The sequence below is a fragment of the Melozone crissalis genome, unplaced genomic scaffold (genome assembly GCF_028551555.1).
Source record: "Melozone crissalis strain CALT ecotype California unplaced genomic scaffold, PUWL_Pcris_2 ptg000066l_1, whole genome shotgun sequence".
In the NCBI taxonomy this organism is placed as follows: domain Eukaryota; kingdom Metazoa; phylum Chordata; class Aves; order Passeriformes; family Passerellidae; genus Melozone; species Melozone crissalis.
Genome location: NW_026535844.1, coordinates 5,200,693 through 5,227,832, shown reverse-complemented (window position 1 = coordinate 5,227,832; position 27,140 = coordinate 5,200,693). Strand labels below are relative to the sequence as shown.

General features: G+C 52.5%; 1 protein-coding gene and 1 pseudogene across 1 annotated transcript in view; one reads left to right on the top strand and one right to left on the bottom strand.

Annotated features, from left to right (window-relative positions):
- Window positions 1–27,140, top strand: part of LOC128945560 (uncharacterized) — a 1,627,138-nt pseudogene that overhangs the window by 759,676 nt on the left and 840,322 nt on the right.
- The window catches only part of LOC128945495 (zinc finger protein OZF-like), a gene marked incomplete at its 3' end in the record, with an annotated part of 32,025 nt that continues 16,855 nt past the window's right edge, over window positions 11,971–27,140 (bottom strand). The window contains 1 exon segment of the mRNA XM_054289266.1: window positions 11,971–12,151. Coding sequence (XP_054145241.1) covers window positions 11,971–12,151 — 181 coding nt within the window.

Below are 27,140 nucleotides of genomic sequence, written 5' to 3'. Positions count from 1 at the left end.
CCCGTGGCACTTGTGGCCACCTGTGGTGGGCACCTGTGCCCTCCCAGGGTCCCCTTTGTCCCCTCCTTGGAGGGCTCTACTGTCCCTTCTATCCCTTTGTCACCTCCTCGTCCCCTCTGCCAACCCGCCTGACAGGCCACTCATCCTCTCTGCCACCTCCCTGCCACCCTCGGTCCCTTCTGCCACCTCCCTGCCACCCTTGGTCCCCTCCACTCCTCTGTCACCTGCCCCCATCCTGCCACACGCTCCTGTCCCCTTTGTGACCCTCTGTCCCCCCTGCCCCCTCCCTCCACCCCCCGTGTCCACTCTGCCACCTCCTTGCCGGGATTGTCGCACCTTGCAGGGGTCCATGGCCGCTGGGGACACACTGGGGACACTTTGGGGACACTCCAGGGGTCGAACATGGCCAGGGTGGTGCTGGCTGAATCCAGCAACACTGCGGGGACATGGGGACACTGAGCAGGTGGCACCAGGGACACAGCATTGCCACCAGTTCCAGCCCAGCGCTGCTGGTTCTGTCTCTCTGTCACCATAGACTTGACCTCACCAGAAAACCTTTTTCATATGGGCCATTGATCAGCCGTTCCAAAACCAAATACTGGACATATGTCAACTCCCAAGGTGGACTGAAGACCCTGCATGGGTCGACCAATGGCCCTTATGAAAAGAACATCTACTAAATTTAAAACAGCTTGTGGAACAGCAATTGCCCTTAGGCAATATCTGTCAATCTTCTAGCCCCCGGAACACCAATATTCTGTATACCTAAGCAAAATGGCAAGTGGTGAGCTATTAATGGGCAGTAAATGCAGTTATTGAAGCTATGGGTGCTCTTCCATCAGCTATAATGATGCCATTCAATTGGCTCTTAGTAATGTTAGACCTAAAGATTGTTATTTCACCATACCTTTACACCCTGATGATGTACCTCTGTTTGCCTTTTCTGTGCCTACCTCCAATCATGCAGAACCTCAGCCTTTGAGGCTTTGTGTTAAAGTCACCCTCACTTTAAATGAATTACAGAAACTGCTGGGTTCTTTGAATTGGCTGCATCCTGTTTTGGGTACATCCACAGAACTTTCACATCCTTTTTTTGGCTTACTCAGAGGAAACCCCCACCTGCATTCGCTTTGACAGCTTACCCAGAAGCTAGAAGTGCCCTTGCACACTGTGCTCAAGCAATAGAAAACCAACAGAATTGGAGAGGGGATCCTGATAAATCTGTGTACCTTGCCATAATTGCTAAAAAATTTCAACATTTTGCTGTTCTGTTTTGATTGTTTGCTAATGATACAGACCGTTTGCCTGTGTTAGAATGGTTATTCTTACCTCACATAGCAACAAAACCTGTGTGGACTGTTAATGATATGTTCTCTTATTTAGTTAAGAAAAGTAGAAACAGATTGCAAACTCTCAATGGCCAGGATCATCATGCCATCAACGTACTTGCAAGTAAAGAAGACTCTGACAGCAACTAACTTCCAAATTGTGCTTGCAGGTTTTTCTGGACAATTATCTATCCATTATCCCTCACATCGTTTATGGACAGAGATGGGTAACCTCCCCCTGCACTCAAAGCATCACTGCAGCATGACCCCTGTCAACAGACCAACTGTTTTTACAGATTCATCCAGCAAAACCAACAAAGGTGCAGGGATTTGGCATGAAGGTGACTCTTTCCAGTGGCATAAAAGGGTGTTAATGTTAAAGGATGCCTCGGTGCACATTTTAGAATTGGCTGCTATCCGCTATGCCCTTCAGTTATTTTCACAGGAACCACTTAACACCGTAACTGATTCCTCATATGCTGCCAATGTTGTATTCCATTGACAATTTTCCTATTTAAAGCATGTTAATAACTATCTTTTGTTTACAGAGTTAAGAACATTGTGGACTTTAATTAACAGCCAGCTGCATGATTTTTATGTGTTGCATGTTCGCTCCCACACAGGTTCACCTGGCCCTATTGCAGAAGGTAATAACTATGCAGATGTCATTGTCATGACAGGTGTGGTACCAAATACTGATAAGTTTTCTCCTCGAGCCAGGTCTCATGAGCTCTTAGAGGACTTATCACACCCAAGATAGCTCAGCTACTTCAAATGGCATAAAATTAGCAGGATGACTTCTGAGGTAGTGTTGGAAACAGGAAAGATTTAATAAAAGGCAAATAACAAAGCTCTTGGCAGAGAAAACCTGAGCCAGGAGCAAGAGGTTCTTGCTCCTGCTAAAAACACCCCACAAAAACAATGATTTCTTTTGTTCTCTTCTTTTTCTAGTGAATTACTTAGGTGGGACTTTTTGGCTTCTATCCAATTGGGTAGTCTTAAGTTTGAGATGAAGTCCCAAAGGTCCTGTGAAGTGTCTTTTTACGAAATTGAGGAGAGAAACTTCTGGGTTTTTTCCTTTTTAAGGAGATAAAGGATAATTTGGTCACTCTTTCAATAGGGGGAACATTCCTACAAAATACTTTTGCACAGGCCAAGCTATGTCACAACTTTTTTACACCAGAATGCTTATTCTCTTCACAAGCAATTTCAAATAACTTCCTCACAAGCCCATGATATCCTGTTGTCTTGTCCCTCCTGTCATGAGGTTGATCCTGCTCCTTTAGCAGAAGGCACTAAGCCCTGAGGTTTAACTCCTAACTCCATTTGCAAATTGATGTCACCCCTATCCCAGAGTTTGGTTGCTGTTGCCTTCTGATGCAAGGCAAGGCGACCTGGTTCTGAGGAAACGGCACGGCGACCCAAACTCTCCAGGGTCACTCGGGCCAAGAACACACACAGACACCAGTATGGTGGACGGTTCAAGACCTTTATTGTCCCGTCTCGTAGGGTTTTATACTGGGTAAGTTTTTTCTCTACCTCAGGGGGTCTTACCTTACTGTAATTGGTTAGTAAGGAGTCGAAAGTTACTAATGTTAGGGGGGACTACATTCTTGGGTGATCCCTTATCACTAGGCGTTAGGGGGAGAGGAATCCTGCTGCTTTCCGTGACATTGCGAGATTTTCCGAGCGCCTAACCCTATCTACTACATCTCCCCCCGCCTTTTTTACAAATGAACGAAGTAGTCATATACATAGGTACTGAGATGAGGCATGGGGTTGTTGACAGATAAAGGGGTTTGGTAAACTTGGGTAGAAAATCTTGTGACTGGCAGTGTTCCTTGGTCGAACTCACAGCAGTTGCTGCTGGCCTATGAACAGGATGTTGGCCCGTTCTAGGCGGGTCTGAATGAATGAGACTAGCTTGTTCAGCAGGCATGGTCTGAAGGTGACAGCTAAAAGTAGCATTGCCAATGGACCTGTTAGGGTGAGATTAGGGTGGTTAGCCATGGTGATTGATTGAACTAGGACTCAAACCAACTCTGTTGGGCTTCTCTGTCTTTCTGTCTCTGAGCCAGTCTTTTTCGGAGTTCTGCCCTGGAGTCTCTCACGACTCTCATGTGGTCTGCATAGAAGCAGCACTCTTCCTTCAAGGCGGCACATAGACTCCCTTGCTGCATGAACAGGAGGTCTAGACTTCTCCTGTTCTGCAAGACCACTTCTGAGAGTGAGGAGACTGACTTCTCTAGAAAGGAGATGGATTTCTCGATCTTCTGCAGGTCTTCGTCAATTGTTGCCTGCAGTTGTGACAGTCTTTGGTGCTGGGTCGCTAAGGCTGAGACTCCTGTGGCTGTTCTGGCTGCTCTTAGGCCCAGCAGCATTGCGATAGTTATACCTGTTACTATTTCTCTTTTGTGGAGCCGGCTGGGTTCCTCAAAAAGGTTGTACACTTCTTCATCTGAGTGGTACAGGACCCTAGGAACAATCAGAACTTGGACACAAAAGTCGTTAGAGTCATCGAATTTGGCAAGGAACACACAGGGACTCACTCTAGATCGCTGGCAAACTCACATCTCAGACGCGGATGGGACTACTTACTTATTGATTTTCCCGTTGGGTTTGACAACTTCGGTGCAGACGTTGCCTTTCTGCTTAGCCAGGGTTGCATTGCCAAAGCATCTGCCCTGGCCTGTGACTTGACTCAGGGTGATTCTTTTGCGGGGGGTGTCTCATCTACATTGGTTGGGTGCATCTGCTGTGGAGTAACCGAAGGGAGTGTTTAAAGCGACTCTTTCGTAAAAGGGAGGTTCGACATTGTAACAAAGCTAACAGGATTCGGTTAGGTTAGGGTTAGTTTCATTTGGGGATAGGAAGGTAGCTTCTAATATACGAAGGATTGGATCTAAATCTGACTCGGCTAAACGGTCTACCCGAAAGGCTTCTACATGGCCGGTCGGGATATCAGCGACTCTTGTGGGCAAGGCTTTGGGGTGGGTCGCGTTTCTCCCTTTCGGTGCGCTTTTAATCACTTTGTTGGGTCTGACCGCTCGGGGTGCCGACGGTTGGAGACTGATAATTCACACATTCACTCTCTCTTTTGACTTTTGAAGGACTACTGTCTACGTTCTGCCTGTTGCCCAGCTAGGGTGATGTGGCTGCAAGACTGTCATGTTGTAGCCTGTACATTTTCGAAATTTGGGGATTTTATGGTGGTTTCAATAAAAGTTACCGTGGAGGAAGAGGGGTGTTTTGCAACCGGTGGGTGCCCAGGTGAACTGTAAGAATTTGTCAGGCTCTTGTGGATCCCACCCAGGCTCTGACGGTCTGGCATCTGTGACAATGGTTTCGCAGCCCCAGTGCCCACAATGTCTCCACCCTGGGTGATTGCAGTAGCTTTTCTCAGGGTTTGAAGCTGGGCACCAGTAGGATAGGTACATGTGCGTGGAGTGTGGGGAATGGGGGTCTACCTTTGGTAGTCCTGGAAACAGGTCGGTGATGCGGAGCACGAAGGATGGGGCGTTCGGTGTGGTGATTTCTTTGAGCACTTTGTCACTACTAAGGTGTTGCATGACCTACCTGAATGGCCGATGGGGGTAGTGATCTGGGCTGGCTTGCCCTCTGGCGACAAGCCTCAACAGCAAAATCACACAGAAACACCGTTGATGCTTGGGTTCCACCCGTGCGGGTCTCTCGGGCGCTGCCTGGCGGCTTGGTGGTCTGTCGCTTACCTCTGGAATGGGGATGTACGCATCACGAGGATGCCCCACAAGCATGTCTTGTAAACAGAAACTCACAACTCTCATCAGTCTCATTCTGCTCGCTATGGAGGTCCGGTTTAATCGACTTAAGTGGACACCACCTGATTTTGCCGTCCTTTTTGACAGCTGCGTACCCTCGCCCCCGTGAGCATCAACCTCCAGCCCCGTTCCCATTCGCCTAGCTCGTTTCTAATTACCACCTGTGGGCCCCCTGCTCCTGTTTCTGCTCCCGGGCCTTCTGATCCTCCCTTTTCATCTGCTCCAGTCGCTCCAGCTGCCTCTGGCCCTCCTGATACAGCTCCTCAGCCCTCAATGCCCACTCCTCTGCATTCTGCTCCACCTGTTTCACAATGCCCTGCCGGGCTCTCATCAGCTCCTGCTTCCTCTGGCGCTCCAGCTCCTCCTGGACCTCCATGCCCTTCTCCCGCTCCATTTCCATCATCTTGTCCAAGCGCTTCTCTTCCTCCGCCAGTTCCTCGAGGATCATCTGCTTCTCCAGGACTTGCCACTGACCGTCACGGGAGCTTCGCTGCTCCATTTCTGACACCTCGGCCGGCTGCCTCGTATTGTCCCAGATCATGTTGCACTTGGCACTGAGGAACAACGCGTTCAGTTCCCGCACATCTTCCTCCTCCTCCAGCTTCATCCTTGTCGCTCGCTGCAGCAGCTTCTGCTTCCCCTGCTGCAGCTCCTCATCCTTGTCTCTCCCGCGGTCCCTCTCGTCCTCCAGCTCTGCCTTTCTCTGCTCCTCGATCTGAGCCTTTTTCCGGGCTTCCTGCAACGTCCAGATGCCTTTCGCTGCGGCGTCCGCTTTGTTGTTGCCGATCTGGAAGTAGCCTTTGACTGGGTCGTGGCTGTTGATGTGAATGACTGACACAGTGCCCTGTCATGAGGAAAGTGCTTCTTGCAGCATAAGGGCTGCTGCAGATGTTGACACTCCTGGTCCCTTTTTTGTGTGAAGTGTTAAAGCCACCAGCTGGGTGCTTTTCGACACCCAGGACTGCCCTCCGTTCACTGGAGGGACTTCTTTGAATTGCCAACGCCCGGGCCAATGTGCTTGGGGAATAATCGTGCAGTCTGATCCCGTGTCCGCCCAAAACTGGAGCCCTACGACGTGGGGATCCTGACTGCCGTAAAGGCGGCATGTTCCCCACACCATTAGGGGTTCCTTCCCTATTCTCATGGCCGGGGCCACCCAGGGGTCCCACTCTGGGGCGCCTCCTGCTGGCCCTGTGACACCGGTGCGACTTGTGGCGGTGGGGGCTGCGAGGGTACCGAGGGTGCTGCATAGCTCTGCCATTGCCCTGCTGGCGGGGATGCGAAATTGACTGCTCCCTGTGGGGGCATGGGGTATGAGGGTCCCCTGCCCCACTGGGGGTTGGCATAGATGGGCCGTCTCGCATTTGCAGCGGGAGGAGGCTGAGACTGGCCCGCGCACCCCCTCCCTCTCCCGTTTCCCCGGGGCCGGGATCGACAGTCCCTAGCGAGGCGTCTTCCCACAGCTCCTACAGATCCCTCTCAGGCGTGCTTGGAGTGCAGGTACTGCCAGGGAAAGCTGTGCTGGCTGGGGACAGCTCGCTGAGTTGCTGCCCTTCCCCAGAAGCTTGGGCTAACGCGGTCGTCTTGCTACTCCTGCTTAAATACAATCCACCCCGCCCCATGAAAAAGCATGTGGCTTATTTGCGTAATATCAAATGTGAGCAGATCGTTATTGCTAGAAAGGTCGTCCTCAAGAGTGGGTACTACAGCTGAGTTGACCCTTTTTTCTGAAATCGCTTTGGCTTCTTTTGGGTTAACTGGGGTATATGCCCTTTGTTGGTTCTCCCACGCTCCGGCAACCCCCACCGGGAAAGCGTGCATGGAGGCTGCCGGTGCCCGGTCCCTACAAGCTGCTTTTATTTTTCCCCAATTGGTGAGTTTGTGTTGCAGTTGTTTCTCGATATTGTTTAAAGCTTTATTCGGTTTCGCTTGAAACCGCATTAATTCTGCTCTCTCGGTTTGCGAGTCCCAGCCGGACTTGGTCAGCTCTTCCGAGCTGTCTGAGCAGCTGTTACTTGACTCTGAGCCGGAAGCTGAATGCCGGTACACTTCCGGCGCTCCGTGCCGTTTTGTGCGGCTTCGACCTCACTCCTCTCTGTGGGGGTGGTGCCGTTCCCTCCCCCTGGGGTCTCCCCGCCTCCTGACGAGGGAGGTCCTTGCCCTATAAGGACCTAATTTGAATAGAGCGCTCTGTTGGTTTTGCACTCTACCGCAGGGACTGTCCCCCCTTCCCGCTCGCCCGCGCATGCGTTGTTAAGCAGGCTGACGTCATTTCCACCCTTCTCCTCCTCCCTTCCGCCCTCGCCATGTGGTTCGGCGCCATTTTTAAATGCGCATGGCGGGGGCGAGTTTTTACCGATCCCTAAGGGGTCCGACCATCCGGCCGCGTTCCGCGCCTTCTCCGCGGGTCCCTGCCTGAAGCATCGCGCGCACTGCTCTGCCTCTTGTGCTGGATCGGCGACTGGCGGGGAAGGGACGGATAGAGAAACCGCGGTTTTCTCGGATGGCTCCGCGGGGGGGCTAGGACCCGGCAGGCTCCGTGGGAAGGTCGGGGGTCCCCTGGGGGTTCCGGGGGGTCTCCTGGGGGCTCCGGGGGGTCTGGGCTCGGGCTCGGGAAGGGGTGGAACGTGCCCGGCCCCTGCATGTTCCCGCCTTCAATCTGACCGCTCTCTGAGGCAGTTTGTGTCGCGGCCCCCACCCCCAGCTTTGGTGTAGCTAATAAACCTGTACACGCGGCTTTCCACGTCTCCTGTTCTTCTAACGTCTCGCGTAGGGTCTCTTCTACTTTCCCCCACGCTCTGAGGTTTTTACCTCTGCCTGCGGACTTAGAGTCCTCTGTTGAGGCGGCAGTGCACTTCTCCCGCGCTTCCGAATATAATATATTGACCGGACGTCCGATCGTCCCCAGCTCTAGGAGCCTTGCAATAGCAAGATTAGAGTTCCTGAGCTCACCTTTAATTCCCCATTGCTCATGAGCCTGACTTACGACCTTCGCTGTGGATTCCATGGTCCACGCTGGTCCGGAGGCGTCCCTCCCGCTGTAGTCTGACCCGCCGCTACAGCCGCTGCCCTCTGTCCAGGAGAATCCCCGAACCCCGGGGGCTGCAGCAGTCCCGGGTTCGGCACCAGTTTGTTGCCTTCTGAAGCAAGGCAGGCGACCTGGTTCAGACGAACAGCACAGCAGCACTCTCACTAGGGCCACTCGGGCCAATGACACACGCAGACATCAATGTGATGGACGGTCAAAAGGCGTTTATTATCTCATCTCTTGGGTTTTTATAGTCTAAGGGGTCTCTACGTCAGCATGGGTCTGTCTTTACCTTCTATGGTTAGTAAGGGGTGGACAGTTACTGGGTAGGGGATGGAAAGTTACTGGAATTCGGTTAGGGGGGCTACTTTCCTATGTTAGTTTCTTATCTACGGGAAGCAGATGGTCTTATCTAAGGGGAACTGAGGGTCCTGCCTTTCCGTTACATCGCGAGATCTTCCGCAGCGCCTGTCCCTTTCTACCACAGTCCCCCTGTGCTCACAGGCCTCTGCAGCCACAGGAGAATTTGCCTCTTACCATGGCCGCCGATTCCCTGAAGTAAGGAGGTTTTCCTTCCACCATCTCGATGGTCACAATGCCAAAGGCCCAGATGTCCACCTTGGGGCCATAAGGAGATCTGGTCACAACTTCTGGGGCCATCCAGTGAGCAGTGCCCACCATGGAGCTGCGCTGGTCCTGCTCAGGGCTGAGCTGAGCGCAGAGGCCAAAATCAGCTGAGGACAGAAACAAACCCTGTCAAAGGCAGCTGCAACGAGGAAACCAAGCACCAAGATTCCCCACTCTCAGTCTGAGAGTGCAGTAGTGAAGTCAGCTGGAAAAGCCCTCAGGGCTGTAGCCAAGGAAAGATGGAACTGGACCCTTCAAGAAACCATTGAGGAAGGGGCGGGGGATGTGAGAGAGAAGAGGGGAAGGAGGCAGGAGGAGGAGCAGGGCGGGGGGAGCGATTGAACCGTGGCAAGAGAAGGGGGAGATGAGGAGAGGAGCAGAAACAGGAAAAGTAGCGGGGACACCCCGGCCTTCATCGAGGTGTCCACGAGGGGCCAGGAAGATGTGGAACCCCCAGCCAGGAGTGTTCCCAACACGGGGGGCTCTGACCCTGGGGGTCACCCGGGATTATCCAGCGCGGATCCTGCCACGGGGGATGGAGATGGAGCGGCGCACGGAGCTCGTCCCTCACCGGGCACTGGGGAATCCGCGGGCAGCAACCCCTCCTCCCGGGCCCAGCCCCCACCCTTTGTCCCCCTCCCTTTGCCCAAATCTGTCCCATCGCCCCCCCCAAACCACTCCCCATCGCCCCCCAATAAACGGGCCCGGGGCCAACTGGGAAGCTTGATTGGGAGCACTGGGAGCAGGCACTGGGCGGGGGCAGAGCGCCAGCGGGGCTGGGGGGGACACGGGACCCCCCAGAATCAGCGGAGCGGGGACGGAGCGGGGGGGTCCCGGCCAGGCCCGAGCCCACGGGGAGGGGCTGCGGCCGCCGCCGGCTCAGGAGCTCTGTGGGCACAGAAAAGGGGGTGACACCGGGCTGGGGGCCCCCGGCGGGAGTGCACACGCTCCGCCACGGCGGGGACGCCACCCCCGGCAGCCGCCCTGACCTTCTTGCGCAGGGAGAAGCCGAGCCCCAGCGCCAGGAAGACGAAGCCCAAGACGAAGCCCCCAGTCCCCATCAATGTCTTGCTGCGGGCGGCGTCCGGCGGCATCTCTGGGGGGTCCGCAGGGGAACTGGGAGAGAGGGTGGAGGTCTATGAGTGAACTGTGAATGAACTGGGAATGGACTGGGAGAGACTGGGGAGGAACTTGGCATGGTCTTGGAGGGACTGGAATGGCACTGGGAGGGATCTTGGTGGCACTGGGAGGAACTGGGAATGAAGTGCGCGGCACTGGGAGGCCGAGTCCGGCGCGAGGCGCGAGGCGCTGCGGGTCTGCCTGGCAACAGATGAGTCATGAACAGGATGCGATCTCATGGGTTGGGGAGCGTCAACTTTACGGGTCGCTGAAATGGACGCGCGAGGGGGCACTGGGAGGGACTGGGAGGATCTGGAGACCCCGGGGATCGCCACAAGGAGGGCTGAGGGCTCTGGGCCGATGCCCATGGAGATTTTGAGGGGCTCCAGGGTCACTGGCAGGGCAGGCCCCGAGGGGACATGCTCTCCCTCGTGCTCACCTCGGCGCTCCGTGATGAACGGGGTAAAATTCTTGTACCAGCACCGGCAGAACCAGTCCACCGCAGTCCGTCTGTCCTCCATGAATACCGCGTTGCTGTTCCAGCGCTTGGCCAACTTCTCCCCATAGCGGGTGAACACCACAAAGTGCCCCACGTCTCTGTCGAACATTATGAACTGATCCCGGTTGTAGATGGATCTCTGGACGTACCTCACATTCTCCGTGCCGTTAATGAAGTAACACTCGGACTTTGTCATCCTTTGGAACACCCCTGTGTGTGCAGAACATAGATCGGGGAGTGCCTCTCCAACACCCTCCCCCAGCACCCCCAGAGCTCTGGGCCCACTCCGGATCCCCACTCCGCACCCCCAGTGCCCCTCGGCCGCCATGGGACCCTCCTGCCCGCGCTGCCCCTTCCTCTTTGCAGCCCTTCCCCCATTTCCCCTTCCACATCCTCTCCCCTCCCACCTCCGGCCGCTCCCCAAATCACTTTGGGGTGCCATTTCCCCATTTTCCCACAAATTCCCCAATCCCCAGGCCCCATTGCGATCAGTTTTGAGGTCCCCCCCTCCGCTTTTGCCCGCTTCCCCACCCTCTCCCACCCCTCCCCTCCCGCTCTCCCTTTGGGGGGTCCCCTCCTCCTCCCCCTCCATTCTGGGCTCCCCCCTTCGCCCCCTTTTCCCCCTTCTCCCCCACTGTCCCAGCGCCTCCCGCCCCCCGCTCACCCGAGAGCTCCGCGCCCGCAGCCGGGGGGGCTCCCAGCACCACCAGTGCCACCAGCAGGGCCCCAGCTGCCGCCCCTCGCCCCATGGCCGGGGCCGGGCAGGGAGCAGCAACCCCAAAGCAGCCGCGCTGCGCTGGGAGCGCCAGTCCGGAGCAGGGCGGGCTCGGCAGCGCCGCGCGCTCTCATTGGCTGCCGCCGCTTCTGGGCAGCGATCGGCCACGGGCTCTGCCCGGCAACCGATGAGGCAATCCAACGCCCCGACCTCTCATTGGCTAAGCCTCCTCCTTCCTGCGCTGCCATTGGCTGAGGCCTTTCCGGGACGCTGCAGCCCCGGGCTGGGGGTTTTTTGGGCAGGGGGAACCTTGGGGCGCTGGGCAGGTGGGAGCTCAGGTGAGCCCAGCAATGCCGGCCCAGGTGCGCGGCATCTCAGGGCTGCCCGTGGCGAGGGGTGACGCTGGCCCGATGCCAGGCACCCCCAGAGCCGCTCTGTCCCTGCCCCCGCAGCCGCACAGGGACAGAAAATGGAACCGAGGGTTCCTGCGTGGGGACAAGGACCGGGAGAGATTCCGAAGCAAATCCCGCACGGGCACAGCAGATCCGGCCTGGGAACATGGAGGGAATTTATTACCAACCAAATCATAGCAGCACAAGGAGAAGGGAAAGAAATCTCTCCAACACCTTCCCCCTGCCCAGCACAGATCACTCAGAACAGGGGTCACCAGGGCTCTGCCCAACGGGGGTCACTGGGGATCATCCAGCGCGGATCCTCCCATGGGGGATGGAGCTGGAGCAGCGCACAAAGCTCTTCCCACACTCGGGACACTCACAGGGCCTCTCCCTGGTGTGGAAGTGCTGGTGAGTGACGATCTCTGAATCCCACCTGAAGCTCTTCTGACATCCCAAGCACTCCTAGGGCCATTCCCCAGTGTGGATCTTGTGATGCTTGCTGAGGTCGGAGGTCCCACTGAAGCTCTTCCCACATTCCCCACACTCCCAGGGCCTCTCCCCAGTGTGGATGTTCAGGTGTTCCATCAGGGTGGAGCTGGAGCTGAAACCCTTCCCGCATTCCAAGCACTTGTGGGCCTTCTCCCTGCCATGAAGCTTCTCCACCAGCTCTGAGCTCTGGCTGCATCTCCAGCCGCCTTCCTGGCTCAGGGCAGCTCTTTACTCCCCACACCTCCCTGGGCTGGGTTTGCAGCCCCTCCTTGTGAGGGATCTCTGGGGCTTTTCCTCCTCCTCCATCTGGCCACAGCTTGGGAATGACAAACCCTGGTTTGGGGGTAACCAAGGTTGGAGTGCCTTGGAGTAGAGGCTCCTCCTGGCCAGGTCCATCTCTGGACCTCAGCAGGAGTCTTGTGTCCATGAAAATCTCCACACATCAATATTTAGCCCGAAAAAACTCTCCCAGGAGCTCCCTATTGCTGATCTCTCCACTTTTGGGGTTCAGGATCACAGGGGTCCAATGGTTCCAGGGGTTCTCCATTCTCTGGTGTCCTGCTTAGGGATGATCCAGGGGCTTTTCGGGGTCCATGGGGTCCCTTCTACCCTGATGTTCTTCTTTGAGATCCCAGGGATCCCAGGGATCCCTCCTCTCCAGGCTCCCCCCCTTTCCAGTCTGCCGGGGTCCCCCTGCTCTGGGATTGCCCCTCTCTGCTCTCCCCACTCTGGGGGTTCCAGGGGTTCCCCTCCTCTGCTCTCCCGGGGGTCCCCAGGACCAATGTCCTCCCCCGCCCATACGGGGCAATGACCTTGTGGGCCCCCAAAGATCCTCCAAGAGGCTCAGCTTTGGGGTCCTGCAAGATCCAAACCTACACACACAGAGAAAAAAACCTCCCAGGGACACCAGATGATATTTGGGGTCAATTTCACAATCTGTGAGCTCCAAACACACCCCAATAAAAAACCCTCTCAGGGACCCCCGGATGGATTTGGGACGAGCTCCCCCTCCCCGCTCACCTGCAGGACGAGCTGGGGGCGATGGTCCCGCGACTGCGGCCACAGGGGGCACTGGAACCTCCTGTTCCTCCTGCTCCTGCTCCTGCTCCTGCTCCTCCTCTTCCTGCTCCTCCTTTTCCTTTCTCCCTCCTCCTCCTCCTCCTCCTTCCTAATCCCACCTCCTCCCCAGTTCCTGCCTTCTGTATATTTAGAGTGGAGAACGTTGCTTGTTTTTAGAACTAGAACAAAGATCCCAGATGGAACAAGGCTTGCTGCTTTTAGTCAGAAGCATCAGTGACTAAAGGTCACGTTTCCTTTGGTTCGGTGCCGTCCTTGTTCCTTCTCAGTGTTCAGACTGGGCTATGGGGTGTCCTTGTTTGCTGCATTTTCCGAGTTCCTCTTGCACCCTTTGGGCCATGGGCTGTGCCCTGGGAGGGTTCTTTGTGCTCCTTTATGACACAGGAGAACCTTCCAGGCGGTTTCTGCGTGAGCTGCTGCTGGGATGTCACAGGAACAGCACCACGTCCCCGTGGTGTTCCCGTTGCTGTGGGACACGGAGGCCTCAGTGCCCAGAGTGGCTCTGGGCTCGTTGCCAGAGGATCCTCCTGCCTGAAGCATTCTCAGCAGCCAGCCCAGCCCTGACAGGTGTCCTTCTGTGCTTGCAGGGCTACAGGCTGAAGAGGTGTGCAGCGCAGCCAAAATGCTCCAGCACGTGGCTGCTGCAGTTTGCACTCTGTACTCTGTGGCTTATTCGGGGTATTTTTTAACCCACTTGGCACGTAAGTCGAGGTTTTCCCTCACTGCAGCATCTGTGGCTTTGGGCTTGCTGTGTGCTTTCTGTTCTTCCTCTGGAGCTGAGCTGACTTTGGAACCAAATTGCCATGAAGACACCATTGCTTTGGGAGAGCTCCTGCTAGCAGCTGCAGCTGAAAAAGGGGGTGTCTGCAGCCAGTGGGGCGTGCACAGCATCTGCAATGGGCCCTGGGGGGTTCTGTTCCCTCAAGCAGGGAGTCTGTGCCAGCAGAGCCTGGAACTCCCTCCCTTTGCTGCTCCAGCCAAGAACTGACCCAGCCCAGTATTTTGTGCTGTTCTCTTGCTTGCTGTGGGAAGGGACTGTGGCTCCTGGAGGGATGCTGTGAAAGCAAAATGCTCTCTCAGGGTTGCCTTGCTCTGTGGCATTTCCCACCACAGGCAGTTTTTCTCCTAACAGCATCTGGTTCATGTTCCCTCTCCCATTGCAGGGCACCTCATGTCTGGATTCCAAGCAGCTCCTCCTTCGGTGAGTGGGAAAGGAACCTTTGGTGTTTGGAATTGTGCAGCAAGTTGTGAGCTCGGCATGTGGCAGCTGAGTGCCAGCCTGGGAAGCTGAAGGAAAGTTCCTGTCAGTGCCTGCAGCAGCAGCAGCAGCAAAGGGATCCCCGGCAGTTTTCTCCTTTTCTGCTGAAGAGCTTTAGAAGAGCTGCAGGTCTGGCTTTGGAGGCAGAGGATTGCTTGCTGGCTTTAGCCATGGTGGAATATCGAATTCCCAACAATAAGTGGCAATGTCGACTTTAGCCCATTTTTAGTTGGAACAGCTCTGAACCCAATTTCTGCTTAGTGCAGCTGGATGTGCAGCTGAGGATAAATAAGGTGATAACTGAGATAGAACTTCCCGTCCCTCACGCTGCCGTCTGTCCTCAGGGCACAAAAGCAGCACCAGCACCTCCTGGGGCTCCTTCTGCTTCCAAAGAGGAGGAAGACAGCAGTGAGCTTCCCGCTGCTCTGGGGGACGATGGTGAACTTCCCTCAGTGCCGGGAGATGACAGTGAACTTCCCGCTGCTCTGGGAGACGAGGGCGAACATCCTGTGGTGTGGGAATGCAACGGCGAGGCTCCCGCGGGGTGGGACAAGGACAGGGGACATCTCCCGGCGTGGGACGAGGGTGGTGGATGTGCCCTGGTGTGGGACCAGAATGGCCAAGCTCCCATGGAGTGGGATGAGGATGGAGGACATCTCCTGGAGTGGGGTGAGGATGGAGGACATCCTGTGTCTTGGGAAGAGGAGAGTGAACATCTCCCAGCATGGGAAGTGGTCAGTGAACATCCCCTGGCTTGGAAAGATGATCGCAAACCTGCAGCATTTTGGGAGGAGGATGGAGAAGCTGCAGCATTTTGGGAAGAGGATGGAGAACCTCCCTCTGCTTGGGAAGAGGACAATGAAGCTCCCTCCGCTGTGGGATCCTGGGCTGAACATTCTGACAGCAGCACAGCCCTGCAGCCAGAGGGGAGAGGGGAGTGGTGCCTGATGCAGCTGAGTACGTCTGCTCTGTTCCTGGGTGCCCGAGCAGGTGCTGTGTGTGTGTCTGGGCATCAGCTGCACCCATGGTTGCTCTGCAGCTGAATGTCACAGAGCCATTTATTGTCCTTCCCCAGCTGACACCAAGGGGCTCACGGCCCCAGGGAGCGGGGCTGGTTCTTGCTCTGCTGCAAGGTGGGCTCTCACTCTGGGAGGGAGCATCTTCCACGTTTTTTCTTTCAGGGAACACCATGAGCGAGGCGGAGTCTGCCCAGAAATACCTGGAAGTGGAGCAGATTGGCCAAGGGTAAGTGCAGGGCAGCTGCTTCTGCACAAGCAGGGCTGGGTGTTGCGCTGGTGCAGGATCAAGTGAGTGTCAGGAGAGCCCAAAGCACCTTCAGGCACTGGGCTACCATCCTGCTGTCTCTCAGTCCTGATCAGAATTGATAACTGTGGTCAGAAGGTGCCGTCAAAGGCCCCTGAGGCTGGCAGTGTCCTGCCTGCAGCAAGGAGCAGGACCTGGAAGATCTTCTGTCCCTGGAACTTGATTGCCTAAAAGAGCAACTCACCATCTGGTGACTGTCAGAAAACAGTTCTCAAGAAGATTTCTTTCAAATATTTTCCTTCAAATAATATCCACCAGTCAGGATTATCAACCTAATGGTTTAGAAACAGAAACCAGAGATGAACCAATAAGTGCTGTACTCTAGCACAGGTAGCAGACCCCATACATTCAGTAACAGACACAGAGCTGATGCACTCTGGGGGGAAATGCATCACCTGTCTGATGGCAGGGCCCTTGTAGAACAGGCAGGACTTAGCCTGGAAATGGAAAAGGATGAAATGCATTCTTTTCCAGTTCTTTAGACACCCATTTCTCCTCCTAGCTTTGGAACTAAAGCAATTCAGCATGGACATTTGGGATTTGCTCCAGCCCAGTTCCTTCGTGTTGTGTCTCAGTTTCCTCTTGCACACCTTGCATGGCAGAGGGCTGGTGGCTTCTGTGCTGGTGATGGAAGGGTGGATGCACCCAGGTGTTTGTGAACGCTGCAGGCAGCAGAGATCTCCTGTCTGGGCTGGCTTTCACTGCCAGGGCCTAAAGCGCTGCTTCTTTCTTCTCTGCTCTTTTGTCTCCAGGGCTTTCGGAGCTGTTTCTAAAGGACTCGACAGGGCCACTGGAGGAGAGGTCAGTGCCAACACGCCCAGCACGGCCGGCAGCTCTGCAGGGCTTTCCCCTCTGCTGGGAGCTGTGGCTGCAGCTCTGGGGGCCAGCAGAGCTTTCCTGCCCAGGCTGCTCCTCTGAAGGCAGAGCAGTGTCAGCCTGCAGAGCACAGCTGGGACAGACTTGGTCCTTCTCAAGTGCCCAAGGAATGCAAGGAGGGCAGCGGTGTCTGTCAAAGCAGGACACCCTGGCTTGGTCTTTATATCTAAAAGTGTGAATGCATCAGCTGCTGGAGACTGAGGCCCCATTAATCTTCATCCCAGCCTCAGAGAGGAACATTATTTAGCTGTTTTTCCATCCTGCCTTTCATCTTCAAAGGGAACCTCAAGCCCTAATTAGGGAGAGATCCTGCTTGGGCTCAGTTTGGGGTATTAGTCCAACTTCAGCTGTTCACAGAGGGAGAGGGAGAGAAATGAGAAGATGGGTGTCCAGAGCAAAGCTCTCTCCTAAACCCTGCAGTTGTGTTTGGGTCTGGTGTCAGTGACAGCCTGTGACAGGGATCACCTGAGCAATGGGTGTGTGTGTTTGCTTTGTTGTGCAATCCCAAACAGAGCAGTTGGATCTGAAATCATGACCAAATCCCATAGAATTGCTAAAGAGTTCCTGGCTGTTTTGCTCTTTTTTCACAGAACCAGAATTACCTCCTGCTTGCAAAATGTGTTTGAATAATAATAATAATGAGAGTGTTGAGGCCATTAGAGAAGACTGTAGGTGCAGAGAATGTAGTTAGAGCTTTGAGGCTGACAGCTGAGGGACCATTTCTGCAGAGCTTGCAAGGCCAAATGTCTCTGGCCATGTGTCCTGTAAGCACCCCCCAGCTGGCAGAGCAATGGGCTGTGGGAATGGCCCTTGCTGAGCTCTGGTGTCCCATCCCAAGGCAGTTGGGCCCAGCCCGGCTCCGTCGCTCCAAAAAGACTCGCTCCGTGTTTGCTGTGGCCTCCTGCCACAGACTCCTGCAGTTAAAGGCTGCAATGTCCCTTCAGGTGGCCATCAAGAAAATGAGTCTCAGAGGGCAGAACAGGGAACAAGCTGTGAATGAGATCCTGCTCCTGAAGGACAAGAAGAACCCCAACATTGTCAACTCTTTGGACAGGTGAGTGCTTCAGCTCTTATCCCGTGCCCGGGCCCTGCGTTAACCTTTCCTGGCATCCGGAGTCTGTAGCCTGTTTGGAAAATGCCTGACCCAGCCACATCTTCCCAAACAGCCTGGCAGTTCACTCTCTCCATGTGCTTTCGTTGCTTTGCTTTGGTTTTTCCTTCAAGTTCCTCCCCGTTTGCTGTGTCTCCCAAGAAGTGCTGATAAACCACAGCAGAAATTATTTCCCTTGGCTTCTTCTTCCCAGCCCTTTTCCATTGCTACAAATGCCAGGAAGATCAGGTTATTGTTTCCAGAAATGCCTCATTTGCCCATTTTTCACTGGCCTTGCCTGTTTCTGAAGGGACTTTCTGAAAGGTTTTCTGACTGCTTTTGTCCCAAGTGCTGCACAGCCTCCTCCCCTGGATAACCCTGGCAGTTGTGTTGCCTTGTTCTGCAGGGAATGGTGGAACTGATGAGTTCAGAAGCTGAACCAGCTGGGGCCAAGGGTTGTGGTTCCACATTGATCTGGGCTGTTGCTAAACTGCATTTTTCACCTGCTTGCCATCTCAGGCCTCTCCTTTCTCACAGGTGTCACCTTCTCCTTTAGACTGTGCAGATTCCAAGGGCTGTGCAGCCTGGCAGGAATATCTCTCCATCTGATTCTGTCCTCATTGACAAATGACCTGGAAACAAAGCTCCACTCCAGGTTTTTCCATGGGGGAATTGAGCTCTGCACTTTCATCTCCATGCCATTGCTTTCCTCTTCCAGCTTCCTTGTTGATGGAGATCTCTGGCTGGTGATGGAATACATGGATGCAGGAACTTTGCAGGACGTTGTCAGACAGACACGCATGGCTGAAGGAGAGATGGCAGCTGTCAGTCGGGAGGTGAGGGGTCCCGCTTGTCACTCCATGGCTGGGGCACGATGGTCCTTCCAAACAGGGCGTGAGAACAGGAGTGGCTCCATGCTCAGGGCTTTGTTTCTGTGTTGTTTTTATGAGCTGGAGAAGAAAGAGCCTCTGCAGTGAACGGCCTGCCAGCATCACTGCACTTCTACTCTGTTCTTGTTCTCTCTCCTGCTGTTGTGGTACTCTCTGACTGGTTTGGATTTGATTTGCTGTTCTCAGCTTTGCCTTGAACTGTTTGCCTGGAGCTTGTGTGCACTGCACTCCTGGCCTGTCACAGCAAAGCTGCTGTTGGCAAAATTCTAAACTGTCCTTTCTTGTCTGATATATTCCGGCCATTGGTTTTGCCCTTGTGTTTCTTGTTGTTATGTTTGCCCAATTATCCCATCATAAAAAAACCCAAACAATATTTGAGATAGCAGCAATTTTAATTGAATAGTTTAGAAAATATATATTGACAATATAATTTGATTAAAAATAACAGATAATTCATTTCAAATAATAGTGCAAAAGCAAAAGATAACCACGGGGTATAGAGTGCAGGGCTCTTGGACCCTTGCCACCTCACGTACAAGCTTGCTAAGTGAAGATTCCCCCCTTATATGTCATGTGTCAATGCCATCTCCTCCCATTTTCGATTCATCACATTTTTACCTCTGCCCTCTATTGGAATATGAATCCCAATATCACCAGGTAGATTGTGCCTGGGCCCGTCTGACCCCTGCTGCCAAGCCAAAGGCGGCAACTGTGGTGTTTCACCCCAGAGACATCTTTAGCTGGCTGGATGCTGCAGCGGGCAGTGAACAAGTCCAGACTTGTAGAAACCCACTTTATCTCACGTGGGAAGGCTTCAGGCGATGGTGAGGAGGAAAGGAGATGGATTCTGCCGGAGGGTTAATATCCAGAGTTTTATTCCATGGTCACAGAGGTCTGAATCACAGGTAACAGCTCCAACAGAATCCCGACCGCATGGCCTGATTGACCTTTTAGGCTCCAGGGGGAGGGGGAGGGAAGGGATAGAGGAACACCAACCAGGTGGGAGGGGCAGGGTCTCGGGGGAGGATGACACCCAGACAGGCCAATGACCTGTGCGCATAGGGGCATCTTTTGAAGCTGACCAACCACACGATGGCTCTGCTGGAATGCCAAGACTGACTGACAGCCCAGCAGGGGAAAAGGGGGGCGGGGGAAGATGGCACACCTGAAGGACTAGGATAGGTAAAACAGGAAATTGTAACACAGTGCCACATCTCCCCCTAGTGTTGTTTAAAAAGAAAGGGACTGGGTTTGTGATGAAATTGGTTCCTCCTCTACAGGAGGGGGAGATGGGCTTGAAACTAACTTGAAAACCATGCGTTTGATTAGTCCAAAAACAATGCTAACAACTACAATAACAATAACTAAAATAAACAGCACTAAAACACAGTTTTCAGCATAGATCCCAACCAGCCCAAGAGTCCCCAGCCTTTGAACAGTCCATTCAGCCCATTGTCAGTTTCTCTGTTGATGTCCGAGAGCTTTTGCCAAGGTAGTCCATACGTGCTTTGGGCTGAGGGACTATGCAGGAGATCGCAGGTGGGATGATCACGAGTAGGACGAGAAGCAGGCTCGGTCTATTGATGCCGAATTTTGCCCCAAAGGGCGAGAATAACTGCCTAAGAGACTCAATTTAAGTCAGCATAGACAGGAGGTATTTTATTACGACGCGTCGGAGAAATCACAAAAGGGATTTCTCCCTATCTTGTAACAAAAGTAAGCCTTTTATACAGTTTTGAATATAAAGTTACATCATATCACATGCATAATCATGTTTTTGCATGCATATTCATAAGAGGCATGGTGTAGGCGGAGCGTGGGCGGAGGCATCTCTTTTGAGGATCATTTTGGTGGTCGTTCCGGTTGCCTTCATCGTGGGCAGGGGTCACCTGATGAGTCTTCCTCCTTAAACTTTTGAACTCCTATCCTAATATGGCCAATTCCCGGTGTACTTGGCTTGGTCCCATGGCTTGGCAAGGCTCTTAGGGTCAGTTTGACATCGTTGGCTCAGAACATGCTTAGCCCATCAATTCCCCTATCCCTATCTCTCTTTCCTGTCATTGTGTCCCATGCCTTAGCCGATTTATTGCTCTATATGTTTCCTAAGTGCTATGCTTTCTTCCAATGTTTCACATTCCATGTTTTAACTCATTATTTCTTGAAGGCTATCCGTTTTGCGGCTTTACTATGGTGTCTTGAGACTGAATACACACGAACAGTGGGATCTAAACTGGTACAAGGAACTTGAGAGAAACATATATTACAAACTATTCCAGATAGGAGGCTTAAATGGAATTTCATCCAGAGAATGCGTGCGGCGTTTCCTTCTCCAGGCAGCATGAGCAACCTGGGGTACTTCCGTAGATTTCTCTGAGACCTTGGGAACATAAGGCTTTACCCATTTGGAAGGAACCCACCTTAAACCAGAGGGGGTGGACACACAAGCGTATCCACGTCCCCAAGTAACCAATTTGTAAGGTCCCACCATTTTCCAAGTCTCGGGGTCTTTTACTAAAACCGGAGGCTTTTCTTTCATCAACCTATGACTGCTCCCCCCAAAGTGGTGTAGGATGGGCGGGTTCAGGCTGTCAAAGGAACAATTCAGAAAATTGATTGTGAACAGTGCCCTGGATAACTGGATGTGGGGAGGTTCTACCTTCAGAACCTGTTGTTGCTGGTCCAGGACTCTTTTAGTATCACAGTGAGTTCTTTCTACAATGGCTTGACCTGTAGGGGAGTAGGGGATGCCAGTTTTGTGCTCTACTCCCCATTGCTGCAGGAAGCTCCCCAATTCCTTGGATTTATAAACAGGCCCATTATCAGTTTTCAACTCCTTGGGGATGCCCATGACAGAAAAAGCCTGTAAGAGGTGCTTAATGGCATCGATAAATGATTCTCCTGTGTGGGCAGAAGCATAGACTGCTCCAGAAAAGGTATCTACTCTAACATGAACATATTTCTGCCATCCAAAAGACTGTATGTGTGTAACATCTGTTTGCCACAGTTCACAACTGTTCAGTCCCCTTGGGTTTGCTCTCGTACTCACTGTAGGGACTGCATGTTGTTGGCAATTTGGGCATGTGGCCACAATTGCTTTGGCCTGTTCTCGAGTGATGTTAAACTGACAAACCAGGCCAGGTGCATTTTGGTGGAAAAGCTGGTGGCTGATTTTTGCCTGTTCAAAAACATTTGGGAGAGTGGCCATCATTGCAGGTGCAGCAAGAGCATCTGCCCTTCTGTTGCCTTCAGCGATAAACCCTGGCAAGTCAGTGTGTGACCTGACATGCATCACATAAAATGGTTGCTCTCGGTGAGTGACTAACTTTACCAGTTTTGAGAGCAATTCGAAAAGTGTGATGTTAGACACCTCTTGCAGTATTGCTTGATCTGCCCTGGATACTACTCCTGCCACATATGCAGAATCTGTAATCAGATTGAATGGTTCTGAGAACCTTTCAAAAACCCTAACAATCGCAGCCAATTCAGCAACCTGAGGTGAACCTTCCACCTCAGCAATGTCCGTCTCCCACTGCTGGGTTTGAGGATCCTTCCAAGTCATAACGGACTTGTGGGACCTCCTGGACGCATCTGTAAAGACAGTCAGAGCCTTTTTTAAAGGTCTTCTACTTAGAGCACTTCTCAATTTCACAGTGAATTGAACATCTTGTTCAAACAATTTGTGAGTGGGCCACGCTACAGAAATTTGTCCTGAGTAGGAATCTAGAGCAAACTGCAACACTACATTTTCTTGAAACAATTGTTCCAGTATTTTCATAGTATTTTGACCCGATTTTAACTCAACTGGAATGTGAGTGCACTTAAAATCAGATCCTGCTAACTCCCTGATCTGGGTCCTTGCTTTCTGGATCAGTTCTGCTACCAGCTCCTGAGGCTTTGTCAGTCTCTTAGATCATTTGTGACTGAGGAAAACCCATTCTATGATCAAGAGAGGGTCCCTCTGGTCCTGGCCCTTTTTAGGTGTTTCCTTTGCCTTAGGTGTTTGTTTTTCCTCCCACTGGAAAATAATTCCATCGAGGTGTGGCAACTTACCTAGGATGATAAATTTAAATGGCAGGTCAGGCCGACATCGGTTTGCCTGTCTTGTGGACATTGCAATCTGAACCTTTTCTAGAGCACCCCCTTTCCGTGCCTCTGGGGTAATAGACCTAGGAGCACCTGGGTCCTCTCCCCCTTTCAAAAAATCAAGAAGAGGGGCAAGGTCTTCGTTAGTCAGACTGAGCCATGGCCTTACCCAATTCAAAGACCCACACAACTTGTGGACATCCGCAAGGGTCTTGATCCTTGGATTGATTTCTAGTTTTTGAGGAACAATGGTCCTATTTCCAATTTCTAAGCCCAAATACTTCCAAGGTGGCATCTTTTGAATTTTCTTTTCTTGGAGCTCAAACCCTGCAACAATCAATGCATCGATCGTTAGGTCAAGCGCATGTGTGAGTAAATCATCATTGGGGGCACACACGAGGATATCATCCATATAATGATAGATGATGGCCTTCTCTGTGGCTGCACGCACTGGGGACAGCAGGGAAGAGACATACCACTGGCAGATAGCTGGTGAGACCTTCAAGTCCTGAGGAAGAACTGTCCAACGGTACCTTTACATAGGGGCTTCCATGTTGATGGAAGGGACCGAGAATGCAAAACGCAGTGCATTGTCAGGGTGCAAGGGGATTTGGAAAAAAAAATCTTTAATATCAATAACAGCTGATTTCCAATCTTGGGGAAGCATTGTTGGAGATGGCATACCAGGTTGGGGAGAACTCATATCTTCAATTACATTATTAATTTGTCAAAGGTCATGGAGGAGCCACCATCTCTTTTTGTCAGCTTTTTGGATGACAAACACTGGGGAGTTCCATGGGGACATGGCCTCCACAATGTGACCCTTTTTTAGTTGCTCTTCCACTAGTTCCTCAAGCGCCTTTATTTTTTGTTTACTGAGCGGCCACTGTTTCACCTGAACTGGTTTGTCTGTTTTCCACTTCAGTTTTTGGGTGGGGCACTGTTGTTCAATGACTGCTGTACAAAAATGCTGTGGAGAGTCTGGAATATCAATTGTGACACCCCACTGGGCCATTACATCTCTCCCTAACAAAGGTTCTGAATAATCTAATGGACGAATGGACACAAATGGATGAATATTTGCCAATTGTCCGTTTGGTCCCTCAATTTGAATGATGCTTTTGGATTGTCTTGCCAATTGCAGGCCTCCTACACCTTGAATGTGACCGGCATCATTTTGCAAAGGTCAGTGTGCTGGCCAGTCTTGTACTGGAATCACTGTGCAGTCTGCACCAGTGTCTACAAGCATCTCAATGCATTTTGACTCCCCACCCCCACTGACATTACACCATAATTTGGGTTTGTCTTTCCCAATAACTTGGACCCGGGCGACTGTGGGCCCTTGTTTTTCAGTACTTTCAGGTAAAGACAGCACAGGGATGGCTTGTGCAACAATTTGTCCCTTGGGAAGAAACAGGGGTGGGTGGAAACAGTGCAGCCCGAGAACGAATTGCTCAGGATCTGATGTTGTCATTCCTGGAGCAATTTCGATCTCTTGTGGTGTGTGTTTGGTGTCCCCAATGACGATGTACTTACAACGAATTCTTCAACAAATTCCAAGTACCCTTCTGTTCTGGACTGACAGAGACAAAATGCCAGTCAGTGTCTTTCAGGTGGAGTGACTCTGTCAGCTGCAACCTGTAAGGCTCATTGACAGAAGACGTGATTAACATAGGATCACCCAAATCATAACAAAGGTTATTTTGTTTTACTTTTAACAGTGGACCAGCAGACGTAGTCTTTCAAGCACCTGCTTCACTTACAGAAATATTACCGCGCACTTGATTTGTTTTGCGACCCTTATTCCCTTGGCCTGCTCTTTTTGTGTCTGCATGCCTGGCAGGCCGGCGCTCCCTCTTCAGTTTTTTTGTTGTTGTTCACCCTCAGGGAGTGCTTGTAGTTCTTCTCCCCTGCCATGTCTGAATTCATCGAATTGCCTTTTCAGGGGGCACTGGTTACTCCAGTGCCCAAGGTTATTGCAAAGCAGGCATGGCTTTGTGGGCTCAACCATTGCTGGTCTCCGCTGCTGCCCAGGGTACTGCTGTGCTGAGGGAATGGCCACAGGGCTGGCAATGGCAACACGCTGAAGTAGTCTTGGCAGCAGTCTTGATCTGGTGTCTTCAGCTACACTCATCAGAGGCACTTTCCTGTTACAGGAAGAGAAGCATATCTTTTAGTGTAGGGGGGGTTCTATAGGAAGGCTCAGGATTGCTGCTCAACACTGTTCATTTGCATTCGTAAATGCCATTTCCTCTAAAACCTCTTCCCTAGCATTCTCTTTTTTAACTTGTATTTCAATAGCTCTAGTAAACCTTTCTACAAATTTCAAAAAGGGCTCTGATGGTAGCTGTTTAATTTTGCTATAGGGCTCAAAAGGCCCCTCAGGTTGGAGGGAAAAGAATGCTTTTTCAGCTGCTTCTTTTACTTTCTTGAGTGTTTCTACAGGAATTGCCATAGCTTGGATTGAGGGTAAAGACCATTGGCCCTCGCCAGAGAGGTGGTCCGTTGTAATAGGCACACCATTATTGTCCTTCATTGTGTTTGGATCAGCATGCAAGCCTGGAAGAGTGTCTTTTAGCAGTTGTTTCCATGCTAATTCTCATAATTTGAATTCCGTGGAGGTCATGAGACACGAAAAAAGCTGTTTTAAATCATGTGGGACTACTACAGTCCTACTCAATTCAGAATTTAAAAGGCCACGGAAATATGGACTGTGTGGACCATATTCTTTATGAGATTTACAGATCTCTTTAATCAATTGTTGTCCAAAAGAGTTCCAATTAGCAGTTGGGGCTGCCCCCCCTTGTGCTGCAGGCTGAAACGTAACAGGAGCCAATGACAAGGTGGGACCCTGTGTTGGGTCGGAAGTTCCCTGCTCTGTATCCTTTGAATTGGAAGCATTGGGATCACAGATACAGGTTTGGGGACAGGCAGTGGGTGTGTCCCCACCGTGGGAACCCGGGGAGGGGGCAGGGATGCAATGGGCACAGGGGGTGGAGACAGGGGGCTGGCAAGGGACGGGGACACTGTGGGGACAGAGGGCGGGGTCAGGGGACAGGCAGGGGGCGGGGACACCTTGCGACATCACGTCAGCAAACGCCCCCTGGGAGGAGTAGAGGGGCGGAGCTGAGGGTACTGCAGGAAAGGGAGGGGGAGGGGGGAAGGTATCATGAGGAACAGGAGGCGAGGGGGATGGGGATGGAATTTTAGCATGCTTAAGAGGATCTTGGGAAGAAGAAGACCAAGTTTGGGATGATGTGGCATCCTCCATCTTGTGGACCCCCTAGGGACTGGGGGCCATTTTGGGCATCACTGCTGTCTGGAAAGCTGACACGTGCTGTGGGTTTCAGAGGAGGGGGCACGGGATTGGGAAAGGTTCCATGCAGCCTGGCCAGGGCCTTGTGGACAGGGCTTCTCAGGCATTTTAACAAACTCAGGGAGTCAACTTCCCAATGAGAGTGCTCTCTTTAAAATACCAAGTTTTGGGGTAAAAGGTTTAGGGGTTTTAGAGCTAGGAGAGAGAGAGACAGGGAGAGCAGAGGTAGATGGCTTTACATTTGGCTTTTTCTCCAATTCCTTTTGTTTGAGCAAGGCTGTTCGAATTTGTAAACTCCAGAACACAAATTTAGCTGAGGATGTGTTCCCAGACTGTCCTAAGGTTATCAATTCATTTCCTACTTTATCCCAAAATTGAATATTGTGGATTTCTTTAGGGGAGACTTGTGGGAAGTGTAGAAAAAGCCATCTTATAAACTGTTTCAATTTACCTTTAGAGAGAGGACTTCACATTACCACTGACTAAAATACTAACAATATGATAATACACTCCTTTTTGTACTGTGCTGAGATTCGAGCCCATGTTAGGTGTAAAAGGCAAAGTGCAAAATCCCGCCTGACAAAAGACTAAGCCAAAATCAGCTACTGATTTATAATTAAAAAAAAAAAAAACACACAGATAGGAAAGCGTTAACGAGCAGACCAGACAAAAGCTTTCAAATGCAGCTGTATTTACTTCTTTTAAAATTCCCGGGCAGCAGCAGCAGGACACGCCCTGCCGAGCCGAGGAGGAGACAAAGCCTCTCCCGCCCGAGAATGCAGCCCCCCCCGCGGAGCTGAGAGAGCAGCCTCTGCCCACACCACGTGGCAAGCCGAAACCAGGGCCGGCCCGCACTGCATGTACAGAGCACCCCCCGCCTCACGCCGAGAGAGACCCCCCGGCCACGTGTAAAGAGCCCCCCTCCCCTGCACAGAGAGATGTCAGAGTCCCCCGCACCGAGAGAGCTCCCCCCCGCAGAGAGAGCTGAGCACACTGCGCTACTGAGCCGAGGGGAAGGGCAGGGAGAGTGCCCCCCCGCTCCTCTGCCGGCGCGAATTCCAAAAGACAGCGAAACACGCCGCAAAAGCTAAAGCCTAAAACGCAATGGTATCACGTCTATGGGGCTGCGCAGCCTGAAAGCAAAGGCAAAAAAGGAACAGAACTCACGGCAGAGTCTGTTTTTGAGCTTATGCTCCACCAAGGAGCAGAGAATACTTAATGAAATGGAAG